At 41.7% G+C, this 22,919-nt stretch overlaps 1 protein-coding gene across 5 annotated transcripts in view; it reads left to right on the top strand.

Annotated features, from left to right (window-relative positions):
- The window catches only part of nf1a (neurofibromin 1a), a 212,578-nt gene that overhangs the window by 38,325 nt on the left and 151,334 nt on the right, over positions 1-22,919 (top strand). For all 5 annotated transcript variants that reach the window (XM_073480933.1, XM_073480939.1, XM_073480948.1 and 2 more), the window contains exons 2-3: positions 18,006-18,149; positions 21,081-21,164. In XM_073480933.1, the coding sequence (XP_073337034.1) occupies positions 18,006-18,149; positions 21,081-21,164 (228 nt within the window). The remainder of the gene's footprint in view (positions 1-18,005; positions 18,150-21,080; positions 21,165-22,919) is intronic.

The following is a 22,919-nucleotide window of genomic DNA, read 5'->3' as shown; positions in this document are numbered from 1 at the left end:
GTAGTGTTATTTTCCATAAACACTTTAGTGGACTGATCAGAATCAGAATTTACTTTATTGAAATGGAAATTCTGTTGTTAAAAAAAAAAAAAAAGAAAAACAAGAAAGGCAGTATTCTTTAGAATTAGCAAATGTAGATACTTATTTCTAATATAAAATAGAATAAAACAAATTTAAGTCACTGTGTGGTGCAGTGTGAATGGATCAGTCTGTTGCTGAATGAGCTGTGGCTGATCAGCCAGCACATTGTGGAGAGTGTGAAGGAGAGTCGAATATTTGGTGATATCACACCCGCATCCTCTTCTGCGTACTCCTCTGTCCTGTGACCCTTGGCGCTGGGCATGTGATGTCTTTCGCCTTGTCAGCACAGAAAGGCCTGATTTTTTCAAAAAGATAGTTCTGCCTGTCAATGTTCAGTCCAGGTGGGGCCAGGACAGGAAGACTGTCAATAGGGGGCAAAACTCCTGGATTGCGCACTAGTTGAAATTCGACAGGCTCTGCATCACTGTGAGTTCTTGCAAGCACCACGCCTGGTCTGTTGGCATAAAAGCTGTGACAAAATATAAGCACATAATAGGATATTTAAAACATGGCTCACTGTTTTCTCTCTAAACACTATCATGTCCATGAAATTATTTTTTATATGTACACAATGGGGAAGTTTCAATATAGTAAATACCTGAAGTGCTGATAACTCTTGATCTGTGGGAGCTTTCGGAAGTAGGGACTCAACTTTCTGTCTTAAGGGTAAATAACGTGTGATAAATAGTACCTACTGTGTAAAATCAAAACTGTAATGCATCCTGATCTTCTTGCTTGCTGGTGGGGAGGGTCCAAAAGACAACTGAGAGTCAGCACGTCTTTCTGCAGGCAGCAGTCATCTCGTTGTACACAGCCCTCTCTTTTTGCACAAGGGCAAGATGATCTTGTTGCTTCTTGACCGCTTCAGACTTTCTATCATCTCGGAGGTTTGCACTTTGTACCAGCTGCTCGTTATTGTGTTGGCACTGCCAGCAGAGATCTGTACGTGGCCTGCAACTTCTGATGTGCGGGAGGAGCTGGTTCCACAGTGCTTTGAAGCTTGATTTACAAACTGCACGCTCACCTGAAAAAACAGATACTTGTGTTTAAGTTTACTTTAATTGCTAATAGTGCTTCATATTACTAGTCATTAGAAGCATTAGATTCTTATATAGAAATTAATTTTTACACATACCAAGCTCCTTAGCAGACTTCATGTAGAGACGCCACACTGAGGCCTTAGACACATGGGTTGGCAGCAACTTCACATGCCAATCCCTATGCCCAGGATGTCAGCCAGGCAGCATGATGGCATTGTCTTCTGCATAGTTTTTTATAAATTCCACAGCTCTGTCAATTTGTTCACGGCTGATGAACCTGGCTGGCCGTGGCTGTGAGCTCTTCTTCCTTAACCGTGGTCTTGCCCCATTCTCATCAAAGTATTTGATTATGTCAGTCAGAGTGTCTTTGCCAATTCTGAAAAAGACAAAAAGAAAACCATTGTTTCAGATTATGGGTCATGTAAACAGGCACCTTGTCACCTGACTCACCTGAACCATTAGCATCATAGTCAATACTTTATTCGTGCACCCAAAGTGTCTTATTCACCCATGGGCGTGTTATTCATGAACCAAAGGTGTGTTATTCACACTTTATTCAAGCACATCATCAGGTTGGTGTGTTATTCAAATTAATAGCAGATGCTCACATTACAGCTTGTAATAGGATCATCTGATCTAACAAGTTTCAATGTGCATATCATTTGCATTTTAAAACGACAATACTAAGTTGGCTATTAACATGTATGGTATAACCATATGAAATTAAGTAGCCTAGATAACTTGGACTCACAGTGGATTATCAAAAGATGGCGTAGCATGAAAAAATAAAACAGTTTGTAATCCCTGTATGTGACTTTGAATGAACATTACATAACGTAGATAACTTAGATGTTAATGAAAACTTGCCCCTCACAGTGGATTATTAAAAGATGGCGTCTAGCACGAAGAAATGAAACAGTTTGTAATCCCTGTATGTGACTTTGAATGAACACTACATAACGTAGATAACTTGGACGTTAATGAAAATTCACAGTGGATTATTAAAAGATGGCGCCTAGCATGAAAAAAACCCTGTTTGTAATCCATGTGTGTGTCTTTGAATGAACAATAACGTAACGTAGATAAATTGGATGTTAATGAAAACTCACCCCATAAGAAACTGAAAAGTATTCCTGCAGACTTCAATGCCTCCGATTAAATAAGAGGTCCGGGGGTGCTTTCTTTTCGTCGGGGGCTTCTTGGTGGATGTAGTCATCTCCAAAGTAACTACTGTACGTCTGTTCGCCTCAAGGTGTCCAATTATTCTCATGTCCTGCCACTCTCTTTCGGCAGCTAAAGAATCCATCCGTATGTTGTACATAAGCTCTGGAGAAAGTTTGTGGCTACATGACTGTGTCCCAAGGAGAGAATTCTCCTTTCCTCTTCCGTAGCATTTGCAGTCAAAGTTACAGATCTTCTCCATTTCTCTGTCTTTGTCGCCTTCAAATGTTACAGTAGATATAGCTTCTGATATCTTACGCTCCAGCTCCTCCGCTGCGAGGCCGAGGGATTCTTCGTCGTCTTCATCTTTGGCTAAAGTAGATCCAGTACCTGTTGATTTCTTCAGTTTCATCTTCTAGTTCGGGTTCAGAATCAGAAGTGAAATCGGCATCAGCATAACCAGAAGAATCTGTCTTGTTGAAGAAGTATTGAAAAAGATTTGCACTGTAACAGCCACGATTTAGCTCTTCTGCAATGCGTTTTTCTTGGTCCATCTTCATTCAATGATGAGAACACATGAAGCAGAGCGGCTGCATAAGTAGCCATGTGAGACCCTTTTAACGTGCAGCTGATTGGCTATTCACATGCTTTTGTTCTTTTTTCAGCCAAAGAAAAGCCAGTATGCTAATTTACTGTGGGATCACCCCTCCTCCCAAGTAGGTCCTAGCTGCAGCGAGGATTTACTCTAAAACTACCCAAATTCAAATATAAAGTTTAAGGTTTTAAAACCACCGATACTATTATTTGAAACATGGAGTGGCTTCTTCATGATTTCAACTTACATATTCTGCAAAAAAACGAAAATCACAATTTTTTTTTTAAAATCGATTTTTCTTTGTTTTCCCGACTTGTGCTGGGCCGACTTGTTCCTGGTTTTCTCATGACGGGTCACATATGTTAAAATGAAGTTGCTGCTTCGAAAGCTCAGCAAGTGACAAACTGATGCAGTGATTTTCCTAAGGGGTGCCCAAACTTTTGCATACCACTGTAAATGTCTTTATGTCCTGTCTGACACCATTATACTTATTTGATAATTACATTGCAACACATCATGACACAATATTAGCAAATTGTTCTATTACATTACATTACATTACTCATAATCATAATGTAAACATTTTAAAATAAATGTACCTCCAGAACGTTCAGTGTAAACACACACAAAACCCTGTAGTACTACATTGTGAATGAAAGACTCCTAGAACATGTCTCTAATGCTCTTTTATTTATTGAAATATGTATATGTTTATTTATTTACCTGACAATGCTCCACAGTGGCTGCAGCTTCAGCGACCATTCTTGCAAATGTTTCTTGTTTCTCTTCCTCTGGCAGGAATGGCAGCACTTTAAACCTTGGATCTAGCGCTGAAGCTAGATTAAGTGTGGCCTTCAGCACCTCTGACATGTACCTCTTTCTTAGGTCTTGGTGAACGGCTTCTTTCAGGTCTCTAACAAACGGAGGATCTCTGAGGGTTTCCTGGGTGGCTTGCAGGAGTTGCGCATGGAGTGGGGCTATGACAGAGACTGTTAAGTTGTTCTCATCTGACATAACATATGTAGCCAACTTGACTGGCTTCAGGGCCTGGATGAACTCCTCCGCATTAGATATGTCCGACTCAGTGAAGATGCTGATCTCTTTCTCTCTTTTTCTCACATCGGGGGAAAGCAGTGCAGCTGTGACTGCTGGCTGCTGTTCGAGGAAATGCTCAACCATATCATACGCACTGTTCTACCTGGTTGATACGTCAGTTATCAGTTTGTGTGCGAGGAGCTCCAGCAACTTCTGTTTTTGCTCTAAAACATGAAGTGCTGTGGCTCTTCTATGGAAAAATCCAGTCACACGCAGCTTTAGGGCACGCTGAGAGGCCAGGTTGAGTGTGTGCGCGTAATACTTGACATGGAGCTGTTATGGTGATATAAGACTGGGTTGCCCGTGAAATCCATGCGTCGCAGGTGAGAGCAACACGTTCTGCTCTGCTGAGATTTTCTTTGACTTTCTCCTTAATGTCCTTGTAGATTTGAGGCACTGCTGTTTCAGAGAAATACTTCCTGGAAGGTATCACGAACCTCGGCTCCAGCGTGTGTAGCAGTGACGTGCGGTGAGGTTCATGGCTGGTGAGGCACTGACTCCATCAGAATCAGATTTACAAATATATGAACCCAACAGAGTAGATTATTCACCATTTGACAGCAAGGCTGGCTCAATTCGTGGCAGCGGCAGCCAGTAGTGGCACTTCCTGCCTTTTACTCCAGTTGCCGGTGTCTGAGGCAGTCACTGCCCTGCCACGGCAACTGCTGCTGTTATGGGCATTTGTTTTTATTTTTATTTTATAAAACAGTCGTCAGTGTTGCATTAGACTTGCTGGCAGTAGCAGTTCCATTACGTGATTTCTGCATTAATTTGATTTTCTTAATTCGGCACACACACTCACACACACACACATATACATGCACAGCGGCCCGTAACGTTAGTCTGAAGCAAACTTTTCAGCTCTGGTGTTGGTCTTCCTTTATTTATTACCTCCTGTTTCGATTGAAAGTCCAGTTTAGAAAATTGTTTGAGCTTGGATATAAAATTCTCCATTGTAAATCCAGGCGGGGCGAGAGGGGGAAAAAATATCACTGCACTGGACTCGCTCGTAACCATGGCCTCTAAGATTGTTGCTAGCTCGCTGTCACTTACTCTGCAGCTGCGGAGTAGCATTTAGAATTTGTGGGCTCAAGAGTGCCCCCTACCTTGAGGCAAGAGAACTGCCTGCCTCACCCAGTGCCTCTTCACTGCCGTTGTAAGATCGCTGAGCACACGAAACAGGTTATACACATATATTATATACATCAGCTAAACTATGGGAAGTCAGGGGGGGCATATATTAAAAGTGTTTGAAACATTTGATTGGCGACATACAGAGAGACAGTGACACGCTCTCATTGCATGGCAGAGCACAGTTTGTGAGGGATTGCGCAATCCAAGGTGAGGCTCAGCTTGCTGCTGCCTCACTGTGCGTCTCTTCCCCATATTTGAACGGAAATGCGAAAATTCAGCGATTTTTAATAAAAAACAATCCAAATTGTTTTAGTTAAATGGAAAATTAGTTAATAGTTCAAACCATTTGATAAATATAACCATTTAATGTATTTGTTTATTATATATTTTATTTTTTCCATGATGGCAGGTGAGGCTCTGCCTCCCCTGCCTCTCCTGACCGCACGTCACTGGTGTGTAGCATGTCCCTGAATCCCGTATTCTCCACAACACTATAAGGCCACAGGTCTTTGCAAATAAAGTCAGCGATTGATTTGGTTATGCGTTTTGCTTTTTCAGAACTGCTGGGTAGTTTGTACAATGCTGCTTGAGTGTCTTCTGGCTTGCTGCTGCGGATCGTTTGGCTATTAGCTCAGCATTTACCTCAGGATGGTGTCTTGCCAGGTGGGCAGTAAGGTTTGTCATGTTTCTGCAGTACGTGACGTGTGCATTACAGAGTTTACAAATAACTTTCGACGTGTCCAGCTCTGCTTTTCCCTTCAAAGCAAAAAATCCAAAATGTGTCCACACTTTTGACTTAAAGGTCCCATATTATGAAAAACACGTTTTCTCTGGTCTCTACATATATAAACTGGTCCTCCCTGAGCCTACCAACTCCCAGAATGAGGAAAGCAAACGAGTCCTGCATCGTCTCTGCAGCCCACCCACTGGTAAAACAGGCTCCTACAGGCTGTTCAGATTTAGCTCCTTTCATTACATAACGAAAGGAGTGATTTGCATAGGCCGGCCTTCTCTGCGCGAAAACACTCCCCCCTCTCCCCGGAGATATCCGAGAGGGGGGCGTTCATCCCCAAGGTGAATTTCGGTGTGTCCAGCGGTAAGATAGCAGTGTTTCGCAATGTCGTCGCTCAGAGCTAGACACGCAAATTGCTCTGTTGTTGGTTGTAAAAATCAACATAAGTGCCTATATTCTGTCCCAGCTACAGAAGAGCTCATTAGCATTAAAGGTGCAGGCACAGAAACAGCCTGCTCTCAGTAGAGCTCACTTGAGCGACTTTCAGACAGCTGAAATTCAGGACCACGGATGGGTTTGGGGCAATACATTTCGAATACAGTGTTGTTGGACATCTGACAGCTGTGTGAAATTGATGAAAAACAGTATAATATGGGACCTTTAAAATGAGATGGTGGAGGTTTTATCTCTGTGCATTTTTGCAAGTTATCCGCCATTCTCCGTTTTCTGTTTGTTTTTCCGCAAACAGATATGACGTCACTTTACTAGATAGTTGAATAAAAACATTTCGCCCTCTGCTGGGGAAAAGCGGTAACTTCTTTCCACCTCGCCTTATAAACATAAGTCCCTTTTAGTTAGAAAATGCACCACATTTGCAGCCAGGTAAAGGCTGCAATCTGCTGTCTTGTCTATGTGAAACGGAGTTGTAATATTCCTCCTTTTCAAATAAGCCGCCAATGGGGTAGGCGTAAACATGTGACTTGACGTGAAGCATGAAGTTGGCCGTGAACAGTGACAAGTGATCTGGTTATTGACAATTCTCTCGGCTGTGATGGTTAGTATCTCCCGGATCTCAGCGGCTTTCCAGTTGCTCATCTTGACGTCCCCGGATGAAGTGATGAACTGACTGCTGTGATCAGCTGGTTCCTGCTTTTAAAACTCCCGGCTGTGGCTCGCAAAAACAGTGCACGTCATCGACACCTCCGCCCATGTCACGCAATTGCCGGGACATCCACGACTTGGATTTACATAGCAATGGAGGCAGCAAAAAGTGTACCCTCCTGGGCGTCATATTGGCAGACCAAAACAGACCCCCATTATACCGCGCTCTGTCTAAATTCGCGGACCTAGCCACAAAAAGGACAGCCAAATTGGCTGGTTGCTGTCCAGTATTAAAATGCTCATAGACTAAAATGAAGCATTTAAATTTGAAAAAAAAGCAGATTTTTGAACAAAAAAATTGATTTAAAAATCGTAAAACAAAAAATCGTGATACTTATGTGAATCGATTTTTTTCTCCCACCCCTACTAAGTAGCATGAGTAAGTGTCTCACTATGGGTGCGGAGAGCCCAGCTGTTCAGTCAATAACTTAGGAGGCGCTGTCAACTTTGCTGTCATGTTGGTGATGTTTGCGGCATTCCATAAGTGGTCTGTCTTAGAGCTGCCATGTGAAAACTGCATCTTTGTAGATGACAGCACACATGTAATGAACTGCCGACAGATTTATGTTTTGTTTTTGAACTATTCATATACTGAGGTGGGTCAGATACTGTGTTGTACGTTATATGTTATACATATTATATACATTTGTAGTCTGATTTATAAAAAGGCAAATTTATAAAACCTTTATAAAATTTATAAAATTGATTCCGTACATTGAGATGCATCAAGATGCATTGAGAATCGTTTCAAATTGTTGACAGGTCAATTATAATTAGGTGAATTATTAAGTGAATTGCGAATCAGCGAAGATTCACAGCTCTTTTAACCATAGGATAATACTGGTCCATCTGCATTAAAGGTGACATAGTATGCTCATTTCTGCTTGTTGACATGGTTCCTTGATGTCTAAATGGAATGATAGTAACATGCTTTGGTCGAAAAAAATGAAGGATTGAGCACAGCAGGGTTGTTTACACACCAGTTTCACAGCCCTGCTCTAAGCGGCCGGTTTGAGTGCCTTTCCCTTTAATGCTAATGAGCTACTGCGTGCGCTGCCCACCTCTTCCTGCCGGGCGGAAGACGTGAGGACGGCATCGCATGACCATGGCAACGAGCTATACATATTTGTGAAGCAACTTTTCTGTGTCCATCCCTGCATATAACTGATAGTAGCACAGCAGACATGTAGCAGGTAACCCCTGTCTCCGGCTCCAAGACAAAGTAGTGATTGCTTTACTGCAGATAACGTGTTGGTATTCTCAGGTCTGGTCTCTCATGCCAGCAGCTAACGCTACACACGTATTACATGTATACCAACACACAGGAAGTCATGTGACAGAAGACATGGTCAGACGACTGCTATGAGGCACTGCAGGGCTGTTTTGAGGTGACTGACTGGAATGTACTCTGTGAGCCACATGGAGAGGACATTGATGGGCTTACTGAGTGCATTACGGACTACATCAATCTCTGTGTGGACGGCATTGTCCCAGCAAGGACTGTGCGTTGTTACCCAAACAACAAGCCTTGGGTAACAAAAGACTTCAAAACCATAATCAACCAGAAGAAGTGGGCTTTCAGAGGTGGCAACAGGGAGGAGCTGAGGGACATTCAGAGGGACCTGAATGCCAAGATCAAAGAGGCTAAGGGCAGCTACAGAAGGAAGCTGGAGAGGAAACTCCAGCAGAATAACATAAGGGAGGTCTGGAGTGGTATGAGGACCATCACTGGTTTCAGACCAACTAGCATTGGAGCTGATGGTAGTGTGGCTAGGGCCAATGAGTTAAATCTGTTCTTCAATAGGTTTGATACTGCAGCCCCAGCCCCTTCTGGCTCTCCTGTTGACTGTCTCCAGCCACCACCGCTTCTGACCCCCCCTCCTCCTCCCGATAGCACCCCATCCAACTTTAAGAGCCCCTCACACCCATCCCCCACTCCTCACACCTCCTCTAGCTCCCATGCTACCTGCCCTCCTCTCACTATAGACTCCAACCCTCCCCCTCCTCAACCTGCACTGTTTACACCGCTTCATGTTAGGAGACAGCTGAGCAAACTCCCCGCCGGTAAGGCTGCAGGCCCTGACGGTGTCAGCCCACAGGTTCTCAGTGCACTGTGAGGATCACGTTCTTTGACTTCTCCAGTGCTTTCAATACCATCAGGCCTGCTCCACTGGGTGACAAGCTGATGGCGATGCTGGTGGATCCCCCCCTTGTGTCCTGGATTGTGGATTACCTCACTGGCCGACCACAGTACGTGCGCTTGTGGCACTGTGTGTCAGATGCAGTGGTCAGCAACACCGGGGCCCCACAAGGGACTGTCCTCTCTCCTTTCCTCTTCACCCTTTACACCACGGACTTCAGCTACCAGACAGAGTCTTGCCATCTTCAGAAGTTTTCTGATGACTCTGCTGTCGTTGGATGTATCAGCAAGGGTGAGGAGGCTGAATACAGAGCTGTGGTTGACAACTTCGTCACATGGTGTGAGCTGAACCACCTGCAGCTCAACACAACAAAGACCAAAGAGCTGGTGGTGGATCTGAGGAGAACCAGGACACCAGTGACCCCAGTTTCCATCCTGGGGCATAACGTAGACATCGTTGAACACTGCAAATGTCTGGGGGTGTTCATCGACAATAAACTGGACTGGACTAACACTGAAGTCCTTTACAAGAAGGGACAGAGCCGCCTCTATTTTCTGAGGAGGCTCCGCTCCTTTAACATCTGCCAGACTATGCTAAGGATGTTGTATGAGTCTGTGGTGGCCAGTGCTATTCTGTTTACTGTTGTGTGCTGGGGCAGCAGACTGAGAGTAGCAGATGCCAACAGACTCAACAAGCTGATCAGGAAGGCAAGTGACGTTGTGGGGGTGGAGCTGGACTATTTGACAGTGTCAGACAGGAGGATGCTGTCAAAGTTGCGGGCGACACTGCAGTATGGCTCTCACCCTCTCCACAACGCTCTGGTCAAACAGAGGAGCACCTTCAGCGAGAGACTAATTGCTCCCAAATGCATCACTGAGCGCCACAGGAAGTCATTCCTACCTGTGGCCATTAAACTTTACAACTCCTCTCTCTGATGGTCGGACTCAAATGGCTATATATATTTATAGATGTATATATATGTGTATCTATGTATATGTATATATATATATATATATATATATATATACATATATATATATATATATATTTCCCATACATATATATATTGCACTGTATATTTGTAAATACTTGCAGTGGTCATTGAACACTTGAGATTGTCTATTTTATTACTTTATTTTATTGTCTACTTTACTGTTTTATTTATATCCTTATCTCTTGTTTCCATTCATGCTATATTTCTATTTCTACTTTGCACGGAGCATCTGGAACAAAAACTATTTCCCCCCGGGGATTAATAAAGTATTCTGATTCTGATTCTGATACCTTCTTTTCAAATCAAATTGGGTTCTCTTTCATAGCATTCGTTTCACTATGGGTAACGCCCTTGCGTATTACATTACACCAGCTCATAGGCTGGGCCTGGTGATGTAAATGTCGTAGGGCCACCATGCCTTCCCTATATAAAGGGTCGACATGCTGTCATTCATCATTCAATTTTTTTTAGCCCACCTCTTCCTCACTTCACACCAGCAAGGAGGGTGGTCTCGTGAGACACTCCCTCATGCTACTTAGAGAACCGGGGTTATGCAAATAACCTAAAGTTCTCTGTCATAGCATTCATTTCGTGTCTCGCTATGGGATATACTGACTGACTGCTTAGGAGCCCATTACACTCAGCACTGCGTGAGCTAAGGACGGTGCTGTAACATCCAGGCTGTAGAACCGAGCAAAAGTCAGAGGTGAAGACCAGCTGGCTGCCGCACAAATATCCTGAATTAAGACTCCCCTGAAAAGAGCCCAGGATGATGCCAATCCTCTAGTAGAGTGTGCACGCAGACATGCTGGAGGTTGTGAGCTTTCACTAGTGTAAGCAATTGCAATGGCCCCCACTATTCATTGGGACAGCCTTTGTTTTGAGACTGGTCTTCCCTTATGAGTTTTAGCCCAGGACACAAACATCTTATCAGATCTTCTGAAGTTTGCTGTCCTGTCCACATAAATCCACAGAGCGCTGACCGGACACAAGGTGTGTAGCCGTGTAGTTAATGGCGAAGGGTTGAAAGCTTTCAGCTCTATAGGTATGCAGGGACCCACCAATTTAGGAATAAAAGCTAGGTTAGGACGGAGTCGCACACTCAAACCATCAGGTGCAATTTTCATGCAAGCATTATTCACAGACAAAGCGTGCATTTTCCCCTACCTCTTAGCAGAGGTCAGGGCCATCAGTAATGCCGTCTTTAAGGACACCATTTTCATATCCACCTGTTCCAGGGGTTCAAAGGGTGCCTGTGAGATAGCCTTCAGGACTGTTGGCAGATCCCATGACGGTGTCATTGACCTTACTGAGGGTAACTTCCTCCGTGCCCTCTTCATAACCGACACACCAGCGGTTGTTGTCCCACTGTGTGACCATCAAAACCCACATGGCAAGCTGCAATAGCTGCCAAATAACCTTTATGGTAGAAAACGCTCTGCCCTTTTCTAGTAAACTGCAAAGATGACAAGACTGTCAATACAGAGCACTGAAAAGGAATGATATTAACAGGTCTGCACCAATCCTCAAACACCCGCCACTTGAAGTCATATAGAGACCTAGTGCTTGTGGCTCTAGCACAATTGTCATCAATTACATTCTGAGGAAGCCCTACAGCTGTCAGATTGGACCTCTCAGGGGCCAAACCCAAAGAGCTAGTCTCTCTGGGTGAGGGTGGAATACTTCCCCATGCACCTGTGTCAGCAGATCTGTGCGGAGTGGTAGAGGAGCTGGCTGACCGCACAGGAGCTGTACTATGTCCACCAACCAGTGTTTTCCTGTCCACCGCGGAGCTATCAAGATATGTGATCGGCCCTCCCCTTGGACTCTTGCCAGAGTTGGAGCTATCAACGCGATTGGAGGAAATGCATGTAGTAGAACCCGCGGCCACTTGTGTGCCAACGCGTCCACTCCCAGAGGAGCTCTGTGATCGTGGAGAGAGAAAAACCTGGAACACTGAGCGTTCTCCCGAGACGCAAAGAGGTCTATCTCCACCTGACCATAATTCTCCCAGATTATTTTTATCACCTCCGGGTGCAACTTCCACTCTGCATAAAGTGGTTCTCCCCTTGAGAGCAAATCCACCCCGTGCACCCACTTCAGACAGGATGCATGCTTTTAGCTTAGCAGCTGCAGTGAAGATTTTGGGTGCACGGGGCGGGTGTAACAAACATCTTTTCAAATCAAATCATTTATTAACTTTATAATTAATTAACTTAACCCAACTTTCCATCAACATGAGGGTGAGCAGATCATGACTGAATTTTATCATTTTTGGTTATCTTATCCTTTAATGCAGATGGACCACTAGTATCCTGTGGTTAAAAGAGCTGTGAATCTTCGCTGATTCGCAATTCACTTGGATTATAATTGACCTGTCAACAATTTGAAACGATTCTCAATGCATCTTGATTAAGGATCGACCGATACATCGGCCGGCCGATATATCGGGCCGATATTTGCGTTTTTTACGCGTATCAGCCGATTCGTGCGTGGGTTCGCCGAGGTTTTTTTCCGCGGCATGATTTACAGACAGGCATCCACGGGCAGCTCTGTGTTTCTGGAAGACCCTGCAGCACATGCAGACGCGTTACCCCTCCCCCACTGGAAGAGTGGTGAAAGGCTGCTTCAGAACAACGGTAAGTTTTAAACTTTCAATTAGCCTCTAACTGTTAAACAGTTCCATGGTTTTTGTAGGAGTTTAAATCAGCGAACGCCAGGCTGAGATGCGTGTTGTGTGTGTGTGTGTGCGCGCGCGCTCTCTCTCCCTTAGCAGAGCAGAGTGAAGCAGCCTTTGCGGGGCTATCAGAGGTCTTTAGCGTGTACTAGAAGAACTTTAATGATGAGAGAAATGTGTTATATGTAGTACTAATTTGTGTCAGTGTTTCGTGAAAACATGTTTAGAGCCGTTTGCTGCCGTTATCAATCCAGCGGTGGTGGAGTTTTTCAGTCAGCGTCAGCTGTGTGTGTGTTTGTGTGTTTGTGTTTTTGTGTGTGTGTGGGGGGGGGTGCGCGTCTCACTGGGGAGGAGCAGCCATCACATCGATGAGAGATTTAACTGAAACTATGAGAGAAATGTTTTGTACATGGTTGAATATTTATTCCTTTTAAAGTTGATAATGCCGTTTAAAACTTAAACTTGAACAATTTGTTGCTTAATGTGCTTCTGACATCACACTTATTTTCCTGCTGATTTATGTTCTGGTGTTGCCAAACCTGACAGCATAGTAGCCTAAGACATGATCACTTTATTTTGTGCAGAAAAAATTAATTATACCTGTCTTATCAGCAAGCAATGCATCATCAAGGCTGTGTTGTAGATATTGATGAAAGGGTGATGATATGGGTGATATGAATGTAAGATGATGCCAAACATAATGATACTGATTGATACTAATCTGTGTTTTTATTTATTCTTCATACAGATGGAACCCGGTGTGGCAACAGTTTAGTGAGCCCACTTCACTTTACTTGAATAATTAAAAGCACCAAACACTTTTTTTCATTTGAAAGTATGTGTGGTGTAAAGTTGGACAAAGCTGTTGAATCCTACTGTGTACAGTAGTTGTTGTTTTATTTATGCTACAGCTTAAGCTTAAATTTTACTGTTCAATAAATGTTTGTTTAAACTTGAGACCTGTTATCATTGTGTCATTTTTTTAATGTAAATTGAGGGAGCAAAAGCAGTATCGGCCCCAAAAATCGGCCCAAGAAAATCGGCAGTCAATAATTGGTCATCGGCTAAGGGTGATGGAAAAAAATTGGTATCGGCATCGGCCCTAAAAAACCCATATCGGTCGATCCCTAATCTTGATGCATCTCAATGAACGGAATCAATTTTATAAAGGTTTTATAAAGGTTTTATAAATTTGCCTTTTTATAAATTAGACTACATGTATATAATATGTATAACATATAACGTATAACATAGTATCTGACCCACCTCAGTATAAAAATAGTTCAAAAACAAAACATAAATCTGTCGGCAGTTCGTTACATGTGTGCTGTGATCTACAAAGATGCAGTTTTCACATGGCAGCTCTAAGACAGACCACTTATGGAATGCCGCAAACATTACCAACATGAGAGCAAAGTTGCCGCGCCCCCTCAGTTAATGACTGAACAGCTGGTCTCGCCGTTTTTTTTTTTCTGGTTTCTTTGTTTTCTTCCTTATATCAGCAGATGTTAGCTTCATGAGAAAACAGCTACTGTGGTTGGTACTTGTCAGCCAGAAGTTATACACAGTATGTGTCTCATCCAGCTCGCGCTTCCCATCATGTTCATAAAACCCAACATGTGTCATGAGATGTCCACTTTCAAAATATAGGGTGCGCTTTTTTATCACTTGCTGCCTTCCTCAGACAAATCTCCCAAACAGTAATGTTAGCGCTATGTCCGCCCTCAATTCAAAGCATTAGAGCAAAGTTGCAAGGTAGCCTTACAAATTTTTGTCCAGCAGAGGCCGGAAAATTCAAAGATCAACACAGGCTGCAGTCTCTTGATTATGCTCCGCCTTTGCATCGATGCAGAATCTTACCATGTTGGTATTGTGACACATCTTCTCAGCGAGAAATTTTCCCAATTCTAGATGATGTATGGCTCAGCATGTAGGCCAAGTAGAGAGTGATGTTCGTCAGAGGCAGCAATCTGAAGAATATTAAAAGATTGACCTTACATTGTTACAAGGGAGTCTAAAATGTGACTAGCCACACTGCAGTATTTACTGGCACTTTTTCATCCTGTCTTGATGATTAAATCGGGTGGCACTGGCATTACCTGATTGTAATCATCATTAGATCATCTCTGATCTTGATTAACTAAGTATTCATATAAACTAAATTCTCAAATAACAGTTTGGCTATGCCATGGCCAACAAAAACAAATAAGTGATAATAGCTTATGATAGATTTATCCACAGCACTAATTGTGTCAGTCTTGTCATACTCATCACTACTGAGAAACCTTTAATTTCAACACAAATACTGTTCTCATTCACTACTGTACATTAAACTCAACTCTTTGTGGAGGCATTTCACGTGTGTAATATTCACATAGAATATGTTTGTAAGACTGTTTAATAATATTGTTAGAGCTACAACAAAGTAAGAAGACATTCTATTGGATGGTTATGAATGCTTGATGGTGATTGGTTCAGGCATGTCAGTGCAGCCTCAGTGGAAGTTCGCCTTCTAACACGACAGTCACCTGTATGTTGCTAATGAGCTAAATAAACGTTACAGTTATAGCACGTCTTCGTCCTGAGCATCAATGTACACATCGTACAAAACAAGACAACGTGAAAAGCCTCTGAGGTAAGGAAGGGAATGTGCCCTTTAAGCTGCCGGCAGAACTTTCATGTAAACGTATGTGAAAGTGAAAGCAGATCAGAAAAATAGTAGTTATGACAGAGCTTTTTGTAAATAATGTAGTGTGTCAAATATAGAACCTGTCAAAACAGACTAACTTTTAACAAGCACTCATACTGTTGTGTCATGTGACAGTCTCTCCTAAGAAAGGAGAATAAGATTGTCCAGGCACCATAGAGGAGAAGGCAGAATCGGAGATGACTGGCTATTGTCACGAGCCTGTGATTAATAGTAGAGTTGTTCCGATTCTGATACCAGTATCAGAAATGCTGCCGATAGTGCTGAAAAGGCAGGTACGGGTAATGGCGAGTATGTGAGTCTATGCACCGATCCGATACCACGTAATTTAGAAACAGGACCCTGCTACTTCCCAGTTAGCTCCGTTAGTGCTACTTAACTTTACAAACCGGAAATCAAATTCTTCTTCGATGCTCTAAAAGCCAACACAGGAAGTTGCGCTGTGCTGCCTTTGGCAACTACTGCTTTTAGAGTAGTGGCAAAGACGTTGATTTCACGAGTCAGATGGAGCTAGCAACTTGTCAGCTATTTGGCAATATTTTACTCTGGATAACCCCATCAGTAAAATGGCGACATGTTCAGTATGCAAGGCTGTAATTTCGAGGGTTGGCACGAGTATTGCCGATATCAACACCAGCAACCTCATAAAGCATATGAAGATGCATCATGTGAAAGAGCACGATAAAACTGCTCTCCCCAACCTTTATGAGACAGTGAGGGAACACATTTCATGTAGGCTGAAGGACGTGCAGGCAATAAGCTTTACTACTGACAGTTCCTTGAGTATGTTTTAAGGGAATTATTTATTCCTAGATTTATTTAAGTTGCTGTTGCACTACTGTGATAAACTGTTCTATTGAAAAAGTGGCTTCACTTTAACAGTTTTTAAAGGAATTTAAATTTTTTTTTTTAAAAATTAAAAATATTTATTCCTAGATTTCTTTATTTGTCCATTTTTGGTTATGACTGACTGTCAAAATAGATGATAAAAGAATATTGTTTGGCAATCATTCTCTGCAAGGATTTACCTGAGCCAGGCCATACAACAATGATCGCAATCATATATCACATCCATACAGGGTAAGTAGTATATGCAGCTGTTAAAAGAAAAAAAAGATCATCTTTTTTTTTTTTTAACACGCACTGGTATCGGATCAGTACTCGGTATCGCCCAATACCCTTGGCCCAGGTATCGCAATCACTATCGGGAGGGGTATAAAAATGGTATAAGAAACATCTATGATTAATAGAAACGAAGATTCAAATTCCATCTGCTTTCCGCCGATGTCAAGGGTTGCCCGAAAGTTTCTATGCATTTGTCACAAGCACACCTTCGAAACGGATGTTCAGTAATCCAGGCTAAGTTTTAAGTCTGTTACATCTCCTGCTTAACCCTGAAAAACCTTTGCTTGGTATTCTGGTAAAAAACCTAGAATAAGCTTGAAGAATAGCCGAATGTAGCTGTCTGTAAGATACAGTTTTATGCCCATTTTTTGTTACTGCCATTTTTGTTATTTATTGTTAACTTATTATTATTTGAGTGGCATAATCATATAAAAATAATCTTTGTATTGCACTTATCATACAAGAAATGCAGCTCAAAAATACTTTACAACAAATAAATGTAGTAAGTGCTTCACATAAAATTAGACCTTAAAATAAACACATGTAAAAAATGTTAATGTGACATAAGATGAAAAATTATAGTTGAAGTGCACTGCAGCATTGCAGAAAAACAGTATTGTAGCATTTGGCTTCTCCCTCAAAGCCCTACAATGTGACTTGTAATCAACCGGTGGTAAAGTATACAGCAGAAAATTTGGGAAGAACGGTATTAAAAATTTGATACTGCTCAAACCCAGTAGCAGCCATGCCCTATAATACCCCCCAGTGCAAGCATTGCTCGTCTTCCTTTGAAACTCAGCAATACAATCAAGGTCAGCTGGACCTATAGTTAGAGGGCTACATACGTTCTCAGAGCTGGAGTTAATTTCACGTAACTACTATTTCTGTTTCGTACATACTCCCTCCAAGGGGCTTTGCAATTAGTCAGAACTCATTTCAGAAAGAGGACAAAATCTGAATGGCTTCTTGAAGCCCATGTTTTCTGACTGAACAAGCCCACAAAAAACTGACTGATGCCTTATTAATCGGTTTGTCGGGTGGTAGGAAATCCAGATACTCAAATGTATGTGCACAAGCACCGAAAAAGTGAGTTTTTTATAATATGTCCCATTTAAGGCTAAGCCGCCAACTCAAAACAAAACACGAGCATATCAAATATTTTGAGGACATGTTCAGTAAGATTTTATTTGGATGCTGCACTATGTGATGATTGCAGCGTAATATAAACAAAGCAAACAGTTTTCACAAGCACAGTGTAAAAGTCTGTAATAATGATGATGATGCAGTCAATACACTGTTCAGCTCATGGTATTACATTAATCATCATCCTCCTCCTCATCCTATCTTGTTTTTTCTTTCAGCTTCCCATCAAAGTTGGACACCAGAACACTCACACCAAAGTCAGCACAGAGCACAACAAGGAATGTCTGATCAACATCTCCAAGTACAAGTTCTCCCTCGTCATCAGTGGCCTCACCACCATCCTCAAAAATGTCAATAACATGGTGAGTGGGCTCCTTTCTCCTTTCTTCTCTGTATGAGGAGTGGGCAACGGACAGATTCTGTAGTTTTGTCACTGTTGAAAGAGTTATTGGTGGCTGTGGTAATTGCTCTTTAATGCTATACATGTAGACTGCTGGCTTGAAGGCGTTCATGGTGTCGCACTACAAACTACTTCTTCAACACGAAGTGACAGAAGTACTTTTGTAAAATTAAAAAAAAGAAAGAGATAAGTTTAAATCATGCCACACCTAGCGAATGGCAATAATTAACTTTTTCATTGAGTTTGTGACTACAGAATGCAGACAAACAAACTGTTAAAATCATTCAACAGTGTCAATATATATATAATGACTCAATATCTGTATTTTAAGTGGTTGTAAGGTTTTCACAAAGAAATCATTTTCACATTAATTAGAATTCATGCATATGATGCCAATGTGATGCCAATGTGTTGAGAATAGCCTGCATATAGTGGCTTTAAACAGGGCAGGCAACACAAATATCGTCACCTTCCTAAAGTAATGGCCTTTTTGACAAAAATAACTTTTTTTGCCTAAGTCAGCTCTTCATGATGCTGGCCACCTCTGGTAAAATCACCTACATCCTCAGTTGAACAGATCATGTGATCCTACCCCTGTAGTATAATGGCCTATGTCAAAGGCCGTTTTATTTTGCCCAAGTCACAAGACAGAGTGACTTAGGCAATTTTAGTTCCAGGTTTTCAAGACATATCTTTACCCCAAGGGACTATGTAAATAGTCATCTATTGTCATAACCTTTTTGTGTGAAATGATTAATAAATATCATATACTCATATATATATATATATATATATATATATATATATATATATATATATATATATATATATATATATATATATATATATATATATATATATTTGGTTCAGATTTTTCTGTTTTTCGGAAACTTGAAAATATGACTTAGGCCATTATTTTAAGAGGGTGACGATGTGCATGTACTACATATTTGGTTCAGTTTTTTCTGTTTTTGAAAATATGACATATGCCATTATTTTAAGAAGGTGACGATACGCAAACATGTTGGTGAAGTTTCTAAGTCATCCAGGTCATGGTAATTCTAAGTGAGGACAACAATGTCCTTTGAGGACAACAATGTAAACATCGTGGCCAGAGAAGACAGATGGTTTGAAAGAGGAGTAAGGAATCCATCTATGTCAAACTGGAACGACCGTCATTGAACAGAGGAGGTGGCCTATGACACTGCTATGTGTAGTTTAAAAGCCTGGAACTCCCCTCCAGTTAGTCAGAACTGAAGAAGTCACTTGGATGAGAGCTGAAACGTCTTCAAGAAACGTCCAGTTGCCTATAATATAGCACTTAGAAAGTTGCCAATAAATTAATTTTTACAAGTTAGACAGTGTGCAGCAGTTTGCTTGTAACTTTTGGTCTTCTCCTCCCTCTCCTACGCACCTGACTCACGAAATAGGAATTTCTGTTATTTTGTTTACAGTTTTACAGCGGTCATTAAAATGTCACTCATGATATGTGAAATACAGTTGATTTCAATATGAGTTCTGCATCAGATGCAAGGTGCTGCCCGCTCATTAGGAACAATTTAAATGCACAATCGCAAACAGATGAGAAAACAGAACAATTTTGGGTCATAAGAACACTTCCACATGTAGACTGCAGGCGCCAGGGATCGAACAACAGATCGTTTGATTAATGGATGGCCTGCTCTTGCTGCCTGGCCAAAGCTGCCTGTATGAAAATATTATCTGATAATATCTGATGAAGTTGATATAAGCCATAGATTCTCCAGAACAAAAGTACTGTGTGGCAATATTGACACTTTTCAAAACAAAAAATTCAGATTTAGATCATTTGAGGAATTCCTGGAGAGTCACCTGAAAGACGTGGTACCCACATCAAGACACAGAAGCTGATTGACTCAACCATTCACTTCACCGGGTTACATCACCTTTGCCATCTATATAGGCTGCTATTCTTAAGCTGGGTAATTTTATACACTGCACAATTTTAGAAATGTTGTTGTTTAATTCCATGTCATACTGTACGAGTAGATCATGATGTAAAGCGAAATCTCACGATTTATGTGCTCACACACACATCGTGTGTTCTCTCTCTCTCTCTCTGCTCTCGCTCTCTTGCTCACTTGCTCGCACACACACCATCGTCAGCAGCACCTAACTAAATTACAAAAGGAAAAAAAAAAATACTAAAATGTCATTGTCTATTTCCTGTCCACATTTCTCTGTTTAAATTGGTCATAATCATCGGAGCAGCAGGAGACAAAAAAATCCAAGAGGCTCATCTGGTGTTGCCACAGCTTGACCAGCATGGACTCGATGCTTTACATCCACATGACACATTGTGTCGCCATGGCACTTTAAGCCACTCTTTATGCTACTTTGCACAGGCGCAGTGAGAAAAAAACACTTCTGACCATGAGGAATCGACTCTTGCTTCAATTATGTGAGAGCTTGAGGAAAGTTGACCAAAATCTCTGACATTCTTCCAAACGCCCACAGTTGATCAATCCTTGCTACCCCCTGTGTACTGCACGACAAATGACACCTGATGAAGATGAATTTCAGTCTGACTCTAAGATGAGTTATACGGCTCAAAAATTTGGTCAGAAACAGCCTCAAATCATACAGTGTATACCCAGCTTTAGACTCAGCTATAGCTGTAACACTCAGTTCGAGAGTGTTGAACATAATCATAAACAATACATAAAGACTAAGCCTAAAACCAATTGCCCCAATCAGTCTAAGTTCATATCTAGAAACAACTGGCTTGAAAGTGAAGTGAATGTGGCTACTGATCCCAATCAGTAATGTGACATTGATTTGTTAGGTACAAAAACACTAAACCCTGAGGGTTCCTAATGCTGTGGATGCTGTTTGACTGTGACTGTCTCCACAGCGGATATTTGGAGAAGCTTCTGAGAAGAACCTCTACCTCTCCCAGCTCATCATTCTGGACACCCTGGAGAAGTGCTTGGCTGGGGTGAGTCTTCCCCTCCTAACGCTGCTTTCTTGATCTGTAGAAAACAAAACATTTTTAAAAGAATCTTTCAAAAATGTGTAAATGATCTGATCTTGTCTCAAGCCTTTGTGTTGAGAGTAGGCTGTCACCCCCCATCCTTGTGCATTGCTATGAAATAAAATTGAGAAATTATTCAGAATCTCAGCTGCTGTGTTTGTGCTGACCAAGACACAAACCACTGTTAATGTGCTTATCCTCCATCACACATCACACTCTCCTCATCTATGGGAGGTTCCTCTGTGAACCTCGGATTACATTTTCAGGCATTTTGCGTGAGTATCGGATGGGAACAGCTCTCAGCTCGCATTCTTTGCTATGTTGAAACAATTTTCTGTCTTATTAGCCATCTATTTTCTATAAATCTGGCCAAGACAGATCTCCTCCTTAAAGAGGCAACGTTCAGACAACCAAAATAAATCAGGGTTCTTCACCTGATATTTTTCAAACAAATAATTTCTCAAATGAACAGAAAATGAAATGGAATACCTTTTATATCTGCCTACTTCAATTGGCGGTGGTAGGGTACCATATCTAAAATGAGCACACAGGCACCTCGTCCCTGTCTTTATATTTATATGTTGCAGTGGAACTTGGTTTATCCTTGATCTATATGGATCACCACCCACAGTTTGACATGCATATGATCTACAGATTATTTGCAAAATTTAACCATCACAGTATGAAATACTGTTTTACTGCCACCTTAACTTTATCAAAGTAATAATTATCCTGTTGGCTGTTTCTTGGGCATTTTCAGTGGTAGAACTGGGAAAGTGGGCAATCTTGTTATTGTACTGATAGATCATAAGTTTGGGATATTTATTGCAAGGGTTAGGGATTAGCAGCTCCGGTCTCTCTTTGACTGTCAGGGACAGTAGCCTATAGTGTTGATAGGCTATTACTTGTGATTTGTAACCAATCATATAGTGCTGCAGGTGGGACATTGAGTAAGACTACAGAGTGGGACCATGGATGTGTAAGAGTTTATAACACAATAACACAACATCATAAAATTAATAAAATTATAAAGCAGATGGCTGACGGTCACAACTACTATGCTTTCTACTATAACATTGTGATTTAACAGGCCCCCACCAGAGAGCTCAAAAACGTAGTGTGTGTCCTCCAGAGTTGTTGGCCTTCGTGAGATGTGTCATTGTGAATAGTTTGTTGCTGCTTAATGCATCAATGTTACTGCATGCTCAGTTAATGCATAGTGTGTTTCTCTGAATGTGCCATTGTTATTTGCGTTTTCTGAGCTTGGCTTCCTCTGTATTTTGATTTTTGAAATATTTTATTTCAAACATATAAAACAAAAGAAAAAAAAAACAGTCAAATAAAAGCTGTCAGAGGCTGAACACAACTAAGTTATTGACATGTTGTGTGGAGATAAAGACACTTTTAAACCGGGCATGGGGATGTACTGTATGTTGGGTGCTCGCAGAGCAGAGATGTGAGAGTTGTTTGGACTCCCTTCCAAGGTGACATGAGACCGTTTTCTCAGCTGGGTGAGACAGTTGGAGGTCAGAGCATCAGTGAGAAATGGTGGTGACTACAATGGTGTGCTAATTGCCAACTCCTGGCCTATGGCAACCGTGAGGTGACACAATACCTCAAATTCAGAAACTCAGTAGTAAAATTGGTTCATTTTCTGATAGGACACTTTGTCCAGAATGCAAAACTTGGGGCTCAGTTCTGTGTCTAAAGGGTCTTGAA

Source organism: Pagrus major, chromosome 2 (genome assembly GCF_040436345.1).
Source record: "Pagrus major chromosome 2, Pma_NU_1.0".
NCBI classification, from domain to species: domain Eukaryota; kingdom Metazoa; phylum Chordata; class Actinopteri; order Spariformes; family Sparidae; genus Pagrus; species Pagrus major.
This window is presented reverse-complemented; position numbering and strand designations above follow the sequence as displayed.